We start from the raw sequence: 14,810 nt of genomic DNA on the forward strand, positions 1-14,810 counted from the left end.
GTCTGGCATGGATTCACATGTGAACCCTCATGCCTACCCCTCTGCGGCTCTTCTCTTAGTCCTACTGCCACTTTCCGTGCTACCAAATCTAAAGATGGCTGCCAGAGGAGGGGCTTAGGTAGAGGGCAGTCATTGGCTTGGGGCAGTATGACCCAGACACAAGTGATTGGTTAGGAGAAAGGCAGTTCAGAAAATAAACTGAATGCTCTTTAACGAGGATTCCCAGCCTGCCTGGGAATATTCATGAGCATGTGAATCCATGCCAGACCCATGCTGGAGAACAACAGTTACAGGTAAGTAACTTGTTCCTTACATGACTATCTTTTGTTAATTGTACCTATATATCAAACTATCATCCACCAAGTTATAGCATTTCTGCTCAGCCTACAATACCCAGAGAGTTTGGGTGAACCAAGTTTGAGAAGCCCGTGCTTATATGTTAACTTGGCCTTTCAGAACACCATACGAGTGGTGATACTGAAAATCCCTCCTAACACGTATGTTTTAACAGTGAAATGGTTCTGCTGAGTAAGGTGTTTAAGGTTTGTAAAATCAGTAAACCCATGGGTGTCTACAACACATTGTCCTCTTTATTCTAATGTCTGTCTTATGTTTTTTGCAGGACTGTGAAGAATGTATTCGCCTGGAGCCAGCTTTCCGTAAGTTATTTTTTGTTGGTGGCAGTCATTTGTACACTCAGGGATTGAGCTTCTTTTGCCAGGGTTAATATATTAGGTTGTAAACGGAATAGGGCTGTTAATTGTTGGTGTTCCCTGGCTAGGACTGTTTTTCTATACTCTGGCCTGGTGGACAGATGTATAGAAGGCCAGCTTAGTATGACTGGGACCACTCTGGGAGTTGTAGCCAAACCATTTCAAGGTAGCAAGGTGAGTGGTCTTGGCCAAGTCTGAAGAGGTGGAGAGCTTGTAAGGGGTCCACAATGAGCGCACAGTGAAGCAGTCAAGGAACATACTTGGACAAACTGGTATAAAAATACTTCTTTACTTAAAGCCAAATAAAACAGTGAAATTACTAATAACATGTATTTGTTTTATTTTTTAAATACTTAATTTTTAATAAACAAGTTGGACAAAGAGAACACTGACATATCCGTTACATCAGGGACTTGCACTCAAATTACAGAAAGCATATATAAGTTGGCATACATCCTATCCCATAGTAAAAATTCTTCCACCGGACTACAACAGACAACGCAACAACAGAGACACAAAACCACACATAAATCTCCACAATCCCCTAAAACCATATAGAAAACAAAGCATACACTTATTAAGTATCTACTGTATGATTCATTAAAAGAACCCTGAATTCTAACATAATACTCCTCTTGCTTCTGTTTTCTGAACATTACTTTCTCATAGCAAGACCAAGTACGGACATTTGACAGCCAATCATCCACATCCGGCTTATTCCTTGATTTCCAAACTTTTAGCATTTGCTTAATTGCCACTACCAGTACCCTATTAATCCAATCTGTTATCTCTGCCTTATCCCCTCTCCCTCTGCTCGATAACAAAATTGTTGAATGACATGTACGCGGAAGCAAGTCCTCCAGGATAATATCTAGTCTATTAAGGACTTCATTCCAAAAGGTGGACACCCTAAAGCATGTACATAGCATATGGGATAAGGTGCCCCCATGAGACCAGAACCCCAACAGATATCATTATCCAATAGGCCTAATTTGGCCATTTCGAGCTCGGGTCCAATATAATCTACACTAAACCATTTGCATAATATACCTTAATCCTAAATCCATTTTCGACTGTACACCCACTCGGAGCAGACTTTCCCATTCCTCACTTGAAATGTCCAAACCCAATTCCTCCACCCAAGCCTGGCGAAGTTTCTCCCACGCTTCCACATAGATTTCCTTTGGCATTAGTTTCATATATGTAGACACTGCGCATGGAAGAGATCGGATAATCGCGCAGATCATGGGTTTTTCTCTCATGGGACCCACTAGCATTTCTTATCGTTCCCACAGAAGAACCTTAAGGTCTCGATAACGTGCTCGTTCCCTATCCCCTATTCCAAAAGAGAGACCCGAAGACGCTCAAAGGAAATCGTATCATGTATTCTCAAAATGCCCTTTCTGATCCAGCTTTGCTAATTTAAGGTCTTATTGGCCATCTGTAGCCCTGCATTATGCCACAAAGACACATCATAGTGTATCCAGATGTTTTCCCCTCTACCTGCCATAAAACTTTGCAAGGCCCCTCTCGTAGTACTCAACGTAGGTAATATCACTGTAGATTTTGGCATCTTAACCATAGAGTACATATCTCGCAATGCATAAGGTGAAAATTGTTCACCCTCAATAATCTGCCAGTAGGGGACATATTCGCTGACACCAGAAAAAAAAATGATTTTAAAATATTTTAAATTTTTTTTATTTTTTAGAACAAATCCAGTGCAATAATTCGCAAGATTAGGGTGACCAAATCCCCCTTCCTTCGGAGCGCGTCAAAATGTGTTTTTGAATCTTTTCCATCCCCACAAAGAAACCCTTGAATAATCTTACCGATACTACCAATGACCACCTTAGTGAATTTCAAAGGGATGGATTCGACAACATAGTGTACTTTCGGCAGAAGAACCATTTTGATGGCATTGATTTTTGCCCAAAGACCCAACCTTAAACGACTCCATTTTGATGTCACTCAGGATTTTCTCTAAAATCCGCGAAATAGTGTATTCTGCCTGCCATCTTTTTCAGGTCGCGAACCAAGTAAATTACCAAATATTTTATTCCACCCATCTCCCATTGACAACTCCAAGAACCCATATCGCTTCTTGGGTGTCTGACATCTAAAGGAAAGACTGCCTTCTTTTCCCAGTTTTTCTTGTGACCAGACAGTGCTCCCACTTCTTTGAACATACACTTCATCTTTTCACTCCCTTCCAGTGGGTTTGTCAAAATAATGGTCATGTCATCCGCGTAGCACAAGATTTTGATTTTGCTACTGCCAAACCTAAGCCCATGAAGGGACCGCTCCTGCTTTATGTATGCAATCAGTGGTTCTATAGCTAGATTAAATAGATATGGGGACAATGGGCAGCCCTGTCTAGTACCCCTTGACAGAAAAAATGGAGAAGAACTTATATTATGAACCCAGACTCTAGCACTGATGGATGAATTTAGCATTTTAATGACTGATAAAAGTATCCCCAAAACCCATTTCCCTGAGTGTGCGGTCCAAAAAAGTCCAATTAACCCTTTCAAAGGCTTTTTCCGTGTCCATAAAAAGTAGAAGCGTATCTCGAACCTTTTCCTTCGGGAGTCCCATAACATCTTTCAGTGTCCTCGCGTGATCATACCCACATCTGCCCCGCATGAAGCCTACTTGGGAGTGACTAATCATGTCTCCAATACACTTGTCCAGCCGATTAGTCAATATTGTAGTGAATATTTTAAAATCAACATTTAATAACGAAATTCGTTGATAGTTTTTGCATTTTTTATGGTCTTTCCATGGCTGTGGGATCACCACAACGCAAGCTTCCTTCATTGTGGGACATGCAGCCCCATCAGACATAAACCCGTTATACAGGGTGCACAAGAACGGTGTTAAGACATGACAAAACACGCGTTAAAACTAAATCGGAAGACCATCTAGGCCAGGCGATTTACCTTTATTAAGCTGTGAAATGGCCACCAGTATTTCTTCCCCCCGTAATGGGTCTATCAACAGTTACAGCTTGGTCATCCGATAACCTCAACAGAGTAATTTTATCAAAAAACCTATCCATGTCGCAGACTCTGGGAGCTGATCTTCCATATATAGTGATTCATAAAAAGTCCTAAACCTTTCACATATCTCATTACTCTTGACCTTATATTCTCCCCCATCACCTTCCACTTTCAGGACAAAGGAGTTCTCAGTTAAAGCCTATTGGCTTAAAGTCTACCATTCTTGTGCCCTTGCTCCCGAAATTTCTGCCGCATGAAAAACATGCCTTTCTCATACTTGGAATCCATTTCTTGTTTAAGGCGTTCCCTTGGTCTCTCTACAGCAGCCTTATCCTCTCTCCTCCTTGTCATTTGGTAGTTTTTCCGACAGGTATTTAACTCATTTTCAAGCCTTCTAAGTTCAAACATTCCCCTTTTCCTCATGCGGGCCGTGATCATCAATTCTCTGCTAATCGCTGCCTTAAAACTATCCCAAACCATCAAGTTAGATCCAGAACCCACATTCACATTTAAATAATTCTCAGTAAACTCCTGCAGAGACTCGACCCCACTCCCTGCTCTTGTCATATAGAAGTCTTCAGGCGCCACCCAGGAGTTCCAGACCTCTGCATGCCCACATTCAACCGCATCGTTATCCAGGAGTGATCCGAAATGCCCCTTTCCTTAATTTCTACATTGCAGGTCTTGTCAATCAGTCTGTCCGAAATCATTAAATCAATCCTTGAGTAAGAATCATGGACGGGTGAAAAAAGAGAATTCTTTCACCCCAGGACGCATAAATCTCCAAACATCAACTAAATCCAGGCTGTGCAGGAACTCATTAAATTCTCTGCTCGTACTCGCTGCTGTGTATCTACATTGAGCACAGTGGTCCATTCTTCCATCAAGAACACAATTGAAGTCGCCCCCCAAGACTATGCATTCCCCATTCATCTCACCCAATAGTGCCAACATCTTCCCAAAGAAGTCACTTCCCCCGGTATTTGGGATGAGGGCCTCGCCCTCCTCAAAAACCCATCCACGACGCCGGCTAGAAGGGATCGGTACGAGAAGAAGTACCGAGTCCCGGACGCGGCCCCCTTGTGCCTTCGGACTCGGTCGTCTCAGTGGTGGCCAGGAAGAAAGCGGGGGGGGGGGCGCGGCCTCTACGACAACCTCCCCGCCGGACGGCGAGGGAAAGAAATTAGACACTATGGGACGCAGAGTCATCTCGTCGGCAGCGACGACGATTAAGGCGGCCAACGCCTTGGCTATCGTAGCCCGCTACGACGGGGAGTTGTGGTACAAACTGGCCCCTCTGCTGGACTTCCTACCAGACGACAAGAGGGCGGAAGCCCTAGAGATCTTGCAGGAAGGAGAGGTGGCGTCGGACCACGCCATTACGATTGCGACGGACATCGCTGACACTGGATTTCGCCAGTTGGGCAACGGCGTGTGCCTTAGGCGGCGTGGATGGCTCAAGGCTACTGACTTCCGTCAGGACGTGCAGACCAGAGTCTTGGACATGCCGTTTGACAGAAACCACCTGTTTGGGAAAACAGTGGACGATTTCCTTCAAGCCATCAAGGCGGACACGGAAACGGCCTGGGCTCTTGGGGTTCTCCAGCAACGGCGGCCTCCCTTTCGGAGCGGAAGAGGCAAACAGGGTGCCTCCAAAGGTTCCAGCGGCGGATTTTCCACCTACCGTCAAGCGGCCCGTTCGTCACAGGAAGCTTACAGGGGACGAGGCAAGTCAGGCGGACCCCGCCGTCGTCCCCAAGGAGGCAAAGCCTCGTCGAAGGAGGACTGAACCGGCCGTGGGGTCGGGCCCCCACCGAAGCACCCCGGTGGGAGGCCGGCTGGCGAGCTTCGTCAGCGTGTGGGAGTCATCTCCACCGACCGTTGGGTGCTGGATGCCCTAGCTCAGGGTCACGCGCTCGAGTTTCTAAAGAGGTGCCTGCGCGTCCCCCCTGTGGCCAGGAAAGAACATCACGTCCCTCAACTTCTCTTGGAGGTAAAGGCGATGCTCAAGAAGGGCGCCATCGAGCTCGTCCCAAAGAGGCTTCGGGGCTCCGGAGTTTACTCAAGATACTTCCTCGTGAAGAAGAAGACGGGAGGATGGCCTTGTCATGATCTTGCTTCCAAAAGATCAGGACTTGCCCGACTCCCTTGGAAGCAGACCCATAACCCCGGTTCCGAGTGCCAGCCAGTCCCAATTGGGACCTTTTGGACCCTGTCCTGTCGCCAGTGGCACCAGGCTCATAAAGATGCCCAGTCCCAGCGCTGGAAGCGCCGGGCTCATAATGCTTGGGTGGACTTACCTGCAGCAGACCATGCTGCTTACTTACCTGCCAGTTGAACCCCTGATCCTCTTCTGTTTGGGACTACTTTTCCTGTTGGGTGGGGCAGGAGCCACTCCCTAGGTTCAGAACACTGGAACTCTTCTGGAAAGCAGGAACGCTTTTCTTACCTAGGCGTGGCTGTGGAAGGAGACACCTAAGCACTACAGGAGGCTATTTAAACCACACCCGATGGATGAATCTTGCTTTGCGTTATTCTGCATTCTCTGCAGCAGAACGCTCATCGTGTCTTCTGCTTCTGATCCTGGTCCTAAGGGAACAAAGGCTTACCATCCTGGAATCCAGTCTTCAGCAGCACCTGTAAAGACAAAGAAAGAACAGGTTAGCACTACGGTCTTCAGTGGCAGCGCATCTCTTACCTGGTCCATCGGCTGTCACCAACGCCTCGCGCTGCATTCCGGCATCTGAAAGACAAAGGCTTACCTACTCTTCGCATGCTCCGGAGGTCTTCGCACTGCATTCCGGCATCTGAAAGACAAAAGCTTACCAGCTCTTCGCACGCTCCGGAATCCTTCGGCGCAGCATCCCGCATCTGAAAGACAAAAGAAGGTGCGTTTAAAGACATTGGGCAACTTTATTACTCACGTGCCATTACTCCTTCCCACGCCGAATCCAGTGGGTATTCCAGCACCCTTCAGCTTCTCTAAAGCTCCGAACTTGTACCTGCAAGAAAAAAGGGACAGTTAGTGCGCATCGTGAAGCAGGCTACAAGCGCTTACTTACGTGCTTCCAGGCGCTTCTATTCCTCACGCGGGTTCGATCCTCAACTCTCAGCCCGCCATCCGCCATCGCCGGAACCCTGCAAAACAAGAGATATCATTACAAAAGACTTTTAAGACATTTGAAGTGCCCAGAACTTACCGTTCGTGCAGTTAACGACGGACAGCAGTCCTCTGAGGTCAAGAGGCCTGCACCCTTATCCAGTGAAGAAACTGGTTACGGCACCCTGCCCTGAGGCAGATGGAGAGCTACCTAAGGTGAGGGTGTTAACCTTTGGGGTTCTACAGGAGAAGAGAAAGGGAAGAGGAGAGAGGCACCCAATAACCCCAGTTCATTAATCCCATATTTTCTATCTGCAGACATCTTACTCTTCGAGTCAGACATACAGTGCACAGAGGTCCAGCCCAAAGAGCCAACCGTGTGTTACACATCACCTTTGAAGATACGGCATTCACCCAGTCAAGACCGGCGCCTCTGCGGGAATCAGGTGAGCGTTACAGGCGTCCCCTCCTGGACCTATGACGACTGAACAAATTCATCAAGGCACAGAAGTTCCGGATGGTCACCCTCCAACACGTCCTGGGTCAACTGGAGGAGGGCGATTTCCTGTCGTCGTTGGATTTGGAGGATGCCTACTTCCATATTCCCATCCTAAAGGGACACCGAAAGTTTCTCAGGTTCGTGGTCCAAGGGCGTCACTACCAGTTCAGAGCCCTTCCCTTCGGATTGAGGTTGGCACCCAGGGTGTTCACCAAGTGCCTCGCACCGGTGGCGGCGCAGCTGCGCCGAGAGGGGATCCACGTCTACCCCTACCTGGACGACTGGCTCATCCGAGCAAAGACGAAGGAGCTCACTGTGGAACACACGGCAAGGACCGTCCATCTACTCACAGACCTGGGATTCTCCATAAACTACGCCAAGTCCCACCTGGTGCCCGCGCAAGACGCTCTGTTTCTGGGAGCGAAGCCAGTGTCGCTTCTGGCCTCTCCGTCGGAGGAAAGGACGAGGGCCATCTTGGGCAAGGTGCAGCGCATGCTGGTTGCGGAGGCGGCCAGGGTGAGGTCCATCAAGTCCCTCCTCGGAATGATGTCTTCTTGCATTTATCTCATCCGCCTGTGCAGGCTCTGGGTGCGCCCGTTGCAGGAATTCCTGGACGCGCGCTGGATCCAGACGACGGGCAGCTTCGAGGAGAGGATCACACTCGACGAGTTTCCGACGAGCGATCCGGTGGTGGGGCACCTGCGCGCATCTGACGGCGGGCATGGACTTCCAGACCCCCAGCCACCAGGAGACGGTGACCACGGATGCCTCCCTGGAAGGGTGGGGAGCGCACACCGAAAATCTGCATGCGATAGGCCTTTGGCTTCTGACGGAGAAGTCCCTCCATATCAACGTCCTGGAGCTCCGTGCAGTGTTTTGGGCCCTCAGGTCCTTTCTTCCGTCCCTCAAGGGCAAGGTGGTGAGGATCTTCACCGACAACACCACCACCATGTTCTACATCAGGAAGCAGGGCGGTACCAGATCCCCAGCCCTGTCCAAGGAGGCGCAGGATATGTGGCAATGGGCCGTCGCCCAAGTGATGTTTCTGGTGCCGTTTCATCTGGCAGGGATAAAAAACACCATCGCCGACCCGCTCAGCAGAGAGCTGCGCTCGTGCCACGAGTGTGAACTATGACGGGATCTAGTGGACCGCCTCTTCCGACGGTGGGGCACTCCCCATATCGATCTGTTCGCGACGGCAACGAACTCCAAGTGCCGGAGGTTCGCCAGCAGGTTTCCCCAGCCGAGGAGCATGGGCGATGCTTTCTCGTTCCCCTGGGAGGGGCTGTTTCTATACGCGTTCCCTCCATTGCCATTGCTGATCTGGCTCATCAACCAGCTCAAGAGGTCATGGTGCAGGATGATCCTCGTCGCACCTGCGTGGCCGAGGCAGATATGGTTCCCGGACCTTCTGGACTTGTCAGCGTCCCCGTCAATCAAGCTGCCAGCGGACGCGGATCTTCTCTCCAGGGAAGGAGGCACCATCCTCCATCACGACCCGAAGTCGCTGAACTTGCAGGCCTGGCTCCTGCAGCGTTCGTTTGGAGGATACGACATACCGGCGGACTGCAGAGAGGTTCTTGCAAAGGCCAGGGCGTCCTCAACTCTTAAATGCTATGGACACAAATGGAAGAGGTTCTTTGTCTGGTGCCACGCACAGAAGATTAACCCTCTACGGATTACGGCTCCCCAGGTACTGCAGTACCTTCTGACGCTGGCCAAGGCTGGACTGGCGCACGCGTCCATCAAGATTCATCTTGCTGCGATCTCCCGATACACCAGAACCACGGGCCGGACATCTTTGTGGTCTCATCGTCTGGTGAAAGAATTCATGAAGGTACTGTTCAGATCGTTCCCGCCGGTGAATGCTCCGGCCCCGGCGTGGGAGCTCCAACGTGGTGCTGACCAAGCTCATGGGACCTCCGTTCGACCCTCTGCACTCGGCTCCGTTGAAGTTCTTGTCGTGGAAAACAGCGTTTCTTGTGGCCATCACCTCCGCACGAAGAGTGGGAGAGATCCAGGCCCTTTCCTGCAAGCCCCCGTACTTGACTTTTCACGACACGAGGGTAGTGCTCAGGACGCACCCCTCCTTCATGCCCAAGGTGCCGTCGGACTTCCACCTCAACGAACCCTTGGTTTTGCCTGTTTTCTTCCTGTCGCCTTCGTCGCCGGCCGAAAGGACTTTGCGCTCGCTGGATGTGGCTAGAGCGCTGAAGTTTTACGTGGACCGCACAGTGTTTTCGGAAGACGTCACAACTTTTTGTGAACTTTGGACCTGTCAATCAGGGGAAGGCTCTCTCAAAGGCCTCCATTTCCAGATGGCTCTCCGGCTGTATCATGTACTGTCATCGGTTGGCAAACCGACCGCTGCCTGGCCGTCCCGAGAGCCCATTCCACCAGAGCGATCGCAGCTACCACAGCGTTCCTATCTGGTGTGCCCTTGCTGGACATCTGCAGGGCTGCTACGTGGAGGTCGACGCACACCTTCACGAAATTCTACTGCGTCGATCGGGATTCCAGGGAGGAGTCCAGGGTCGGCCAAGCAGTGCTGCGCAATCTGTTCGCCTAAGGTGAGCCTGGTGAGGAGGTAAGAATTGCTTAATGTTGAGTTTGATGTAATGCTTTTGGAGCCTTTGCCACCTCCCGTGGTTGTGCATGTGTACACTGCTATGTATTCTTTATTCATGAGCATGTGAATCCATGCCAGACCCCATGCTGGAGAAGGAACAAGTTACTTACCTGTAACTGTTGTTCTCCAGCATGGGTCTGGCATGGATCCACATGCGAACCCTCCCTCCTACCCCTCTGCGGCTCTTCACTTGGTCATACTGCCACTTCACGTGCTACCAAATCTGAAGATGGCTGCCAGAGGCGGGGCTTAGGTAGAGGGCAGTCATTGGGTGTGGTCGGTATGACGCAGAGATCAGTGATTGGTTACTACTACGAAAGACAGATCCGAAACTGATACTGATTTTTTTCTTTACTGAGGATTCCCAGCCTGACGACAGAGAATATTCATGAGCATGTGAATCCATGCTGGAGACCAAGTTACAGGTAAGTAACTTGTTCCATACACAGACAAACATTGAGACATCAACAGCATACAACCCACTATACTTAGCAACCCAGCAAAGCGATTCTTAGCTACAATCTATACAGAATCATCACTATTCAGAACTATAGTGATTCCAAAGCCTGCACCTAGATTCCTACAATCTCAAAATTATCTACCTCCACTCAACTAATACTAAGTTTCTAAAAATGACCAGAACGCATTGAGTGACATATATTCTATCGCTCAACACTAATAGATGGATTTCTGATGCTTGTGGATCTGCTTGGAATCGCATGCTGTGCCTATAGTCGGACATCTAGTGGAAAACGCACAGTATTGCATCTTTTTTCAAAGATCAAAAGGGGAAGTAGACATGGGCGTGACTGTAACACTATCTCGAACATGACGTGTAGTGTATCCAAAATCCCTCACTCGTTAAGGTCCCTCATAGTTTTTTCCGCCAAACTAGTTGGTCGCCTATGTGGAGCCAGCAAGAGTTTTATATTGCTTACTTTGTCCCCACAACCTACGGTCATCTAGTCTCTTGACTAATCTTCTCGGCAACTGCCTTTTGGGCTTCCTGCCGCCAACATCTACCACAGGTCGACTACTGTCGACGGTGTGGCCTGGGCAAAAAGCACCTAGATGCCTCTGGGTTATGTGTGCTGTATACATGTCAAAATAAATAAACGCATGTGAATCCATGCCAGACCCAAGCTGGAGAACAATAGTTACAGATAAGTAACTTGTTCATCATCTCGCAATGAACAGATGAAGCACATGGTGCAGTGACACAAACCCCCGCTCACAAATATGGGCACTAACAGAGTTTCCCTTGCATATAAAGAAAAGGTACAACAGCAATATAAGCTTTTTAATTATTGGCTCACTGAACAGGGTTTCTTGAGTAGAAACTGTGTAGGCTTCCCCCACACAAACAGAAAATGCAAATCAGGGCAACCCCAATGCAAGCTTTAACCATGTAGAAAAGGTTGAAATCAGTTCAAGGTGTAAAGCAAGGGTATAAGATTCCCACACAGACAACAGATCAGGAATGTGCGCAGTAGAGGCTCCTCTTGTATATAACAGGTGTAACATAGCCTTGGTAGTGCACACTCCACTCCTAATATAGGAAATGTATTGCATGGATCTCCAGTAGATCATGCTTTCCGCACATGGAATAGGACCGTTGTGAGTCTCAACAATGCATGATTACCACACTTGGAACAGATACATTGTGGGTCATTACAGTAGAAGTTCCACTTGCATAGACCAAGAACTGCATGGGCTGGAGCGGTGCAAGCAACCCCACTCTGAAGAGGTAAATTAACACTCGTATATAACTGGAACATCGTATGCCTCAGCAGTCCAAATTACTGTCACAAAGACATACCTAGCATGTGCACATCACTGATACAGCAGTGGAAGAACCACCCACATAGAAATGAGAAGTTCTCCAGCATGGGGTCTGGCATGGATTCACATGCTCATGAATATTCCCTGTCGTCAGGCTGGGAATCCTCGGTAAAGATAAAAATCAGCTTCTGTTATGTTTCTGCACTGTCTTTCTCCTAACAACCAATTGCTGGTCTCTGGGCCATACTGCCCCAAGCCAATGACTGCCCTCTACCTAAGCCCCTCCTTGTGCTATAGCTCTCGAGCTTTTACTGTGTTTTGCGATTTTTCTTTTGAAGTTTTGCTCTATTTTTCATTCAATTGAGCCTCAAGCTCCATCGATCCATCATCAGACCAACGGGTACCCGATTTTCGGAGCTTCTACGCCCTTCTACGCCCCTCAAGGGCGGTATTTTTTTAAAAAAATATATCTTTTGAGTTCACTTCTTGGAGGATTCCAGAAGATTCTTGGAGGAAGCCTACACCGCGTGGACATGGCCGAGGATAAAGGAGACTCGACGCCTCTGTTCAGTATCTGCCCAGGATGCGGGCTGTGGAACATCTTCCTGGACGATGGGCACTCCCTGTGCCTTTATTGCCTACATTCAGACCACTCACACGTGGCGGAGGCCTGTGCGTTCTGCAAGAACATGGTGCCACGCACCATGAAGGACCGTCACAAGTGGATCGCCGAGTGGCTGCAGGCGAAGACCCCGGCGGCTGGTGAGCCCCGGCAGCATGCTTCTCTCAAGAGAAAATCTGAGCGGTCTTCTACGACCTCTGAGGGTGCTCCGGCGACGGGGGCCCAACATAAGGCAAAGCTCCGCGGGCACCAGGAGTGCTGTTGGTACGGGCTCTGCAGCAGCCAGGCTGTGGGCGCAGCATCGCCGACACCGTCAATCACGAGCCAACGCTCTGGCTCAGCAAAGAAAAGGAAGTCAGACCACCGAGGCAAGCTTTTGGAGAAGGCCCGGTCAACTCCGACGGAGAAAGCCAAGGGGGGGGGCGCGAGGCGTTGACCTTGCGCCCACGGTGAAGACCTCAGAGGCACCCAAGGTCGTGAAGGCCCAGGTTCACCATGCTAAGGCATCTATTGAGGGAGTGGTGGCGTCCCTGGTGAAGGCTGCAGATGCGGCCCCAGTGGAGAAGACCCCCACCCCCAGACGAGAGTTTCCCTGCCCACTCGGAGGGAATCATCTTTCCTGCCCATTGAGAAGACTCCCATGAAGGCGATGCGATCATCTCCCTGAGGCCGTCGCCCCTGGCCAAGAAGGGGGCGGGGGCACGGTAGTCCTGCCGGACTAGGTTATCTCCTCCTCTGAGGAGCTCTCGGGCCTGAAGACGGTGCTGGACAAGAAGTTAGTCGAGGCCAGGTCCTACGGGAAAGACCCCGACGAGGCAGGCGTGGAAAGCGACTAGGGAACTGACGAGGAGCAGCAGGGCGGTGAGAAACCGGAGGACACCATGCCGCTCCCATCGCAACCGCCGACGGATATGTCTGCAGACATTCTGCAAGCTCTGCACACCCTGTGTTCGGAGATACGGACAAGGATGCCGGTGCCTCCGACGGCTGATCCAGCGTCGTCTGGACCATCAGGGGATCTGCCGCCTAAGAGACTAGTCCATCCGCCTCCACCTTACCATACTTCACCTCCATTCCCTCCACCCAACGAGATTGGCTCCTTCCTTCCCATGATCTCTAGGGCCTCGGAGCTATTTCAACTGAACCCCGAGAAAAAGGAAGAATGACTGTGCTCTCGATCCCCCTGTTGGAAGACATATGGGACGAAGGACTGGCCCTACTGAAGAACCCGTCCTTGGGCCCGGCAAAGAGACCGGTACGAGAAGAAATACAGGGTGCCAGACTGCACTGAAGTGTCTCAGATCTCAGCTGTCCCCAGACTCGGGCTCGGCGGCGGCCAGGAAGAAATCTGCAGGGTCGGCGGCATCGACTTCCACTTCCCCACCGGACGGCGAGGGGAAAGAAGCTAGACGCCAGGGGACGACGGGTCATCTAGTTAGCGGCAACAACCATTAAGGCGGCCAACTCTCTCGCCATCGTGGCCCGCTACGACGGGGAGCTTTGGTTTAAAATCGCCCCTCTCCTGGACTTCTGCACGACAAGAGGGCGTAGGCCCTTGAAATCCTACAAGAAGGCGAGGTGGCATCGGACCATGCCATCACGGTGGCCACGGACATCGCCGACACCGGCTTCCGCCAGATGGGCAACATCGTTTGCCTTGGTTGGAGAGGTTGGCTGAAGGCCATCAATTTCCGTCCGGATGTCCAGACAAGGGTGTTTGGACATGCCCTTCGACGGGGACAACTTGTTTGTCAAGACGTTGGACAAATCTCTGCAGGCCATCATGGTAGACACCGAGACGGCTCGTGCCTTTGGCACACTCCAACAGCGATGGCCGTCCTTTCAGGCCTCCGGAGGAGAGTCCCATGGTGCCTCCAAAGGATTCAGTGGCAATTTCTTTGTACCCCCAACCATCCCGTTTTTCAGCCCAGGAAGCCTACAGGGGCTGCAGCAAAGCTGGAGGAAATCGTCGTCAAGGCCCCCAAAGTGGGTCGTCTGCGACGAAGCAAGACTGAACTGGCCGTGACATCAGGCCCCCGTGCGAGCACCCCGGTGGGAGGCCGGCTGGCGAACTTCATCTGCGTGTGGAAGTCCATCTCTACCAACGGTTGGGTGCTGGACGCCCTGGCCCACGGACACACCCTGGAGTTCCAAAGGAAGTGTTCCCTGCATTCCACCAGTGGCCAGGCAAGAAAACCACGTCCCACAACTGCTTCTAGAGGTACAAGCGATGCTGAAAAAGGGCGCGATGGAACTCGTCCCGAACAGGCTCCGGAGTGTACTCGCAGTACTTCCTCGTCCGAAAGAAGACTGGCGGTTGGCGGCCCATACTGGATCTCTGCCGCCTCAACAAATAAATCCAGTCCCAGAAGTTTCGGATGGTCACCTTTCAGCACGTGCTGGGACAGCTAGAGGAAGGGGATTTCCCGTTGTCGCTTGCCCTGGAGGATGCTTATTTTCACA

General features: G+C 50.6%; 1 protein-coding gene across 1 annotated transcript in view; it reads left to right on the forward strand.

Annotated features, from left to right (window-relative positions):
• STIP1 (stress induced phosphoprotein 1) overlaps positions 1-14,810 on the forward strand; it is an 812,376-nt gene that overhangs the window by 689,322 nt on the left and 108,244 nt on the right. Inside the window, exon 11 of the mRNA XM_069650819.1 lies at positions 623-659. Within this exon, the coding sequence (XP_069506920.1) occupies positions 623-659 (37 nt within the window). The remainder of the gene's footprint in view (positions 1-622; positions 660-14,810) is intronic.

This window comes from Ambystoma mexicanum, chromosome 3p, assembly GCF_040938575.1.
Source record: "Ambystoma mexicanum isolate Mex_15411 chromosome 3p, UKY_AmexF1_1, whole genome shotgun sequence".
NCBI lineage: Eukaryota > Metazoa > Chordata > Amphibia > Caudata > Ambystomatidae > Ambystoma > Ambystoma mexicanum.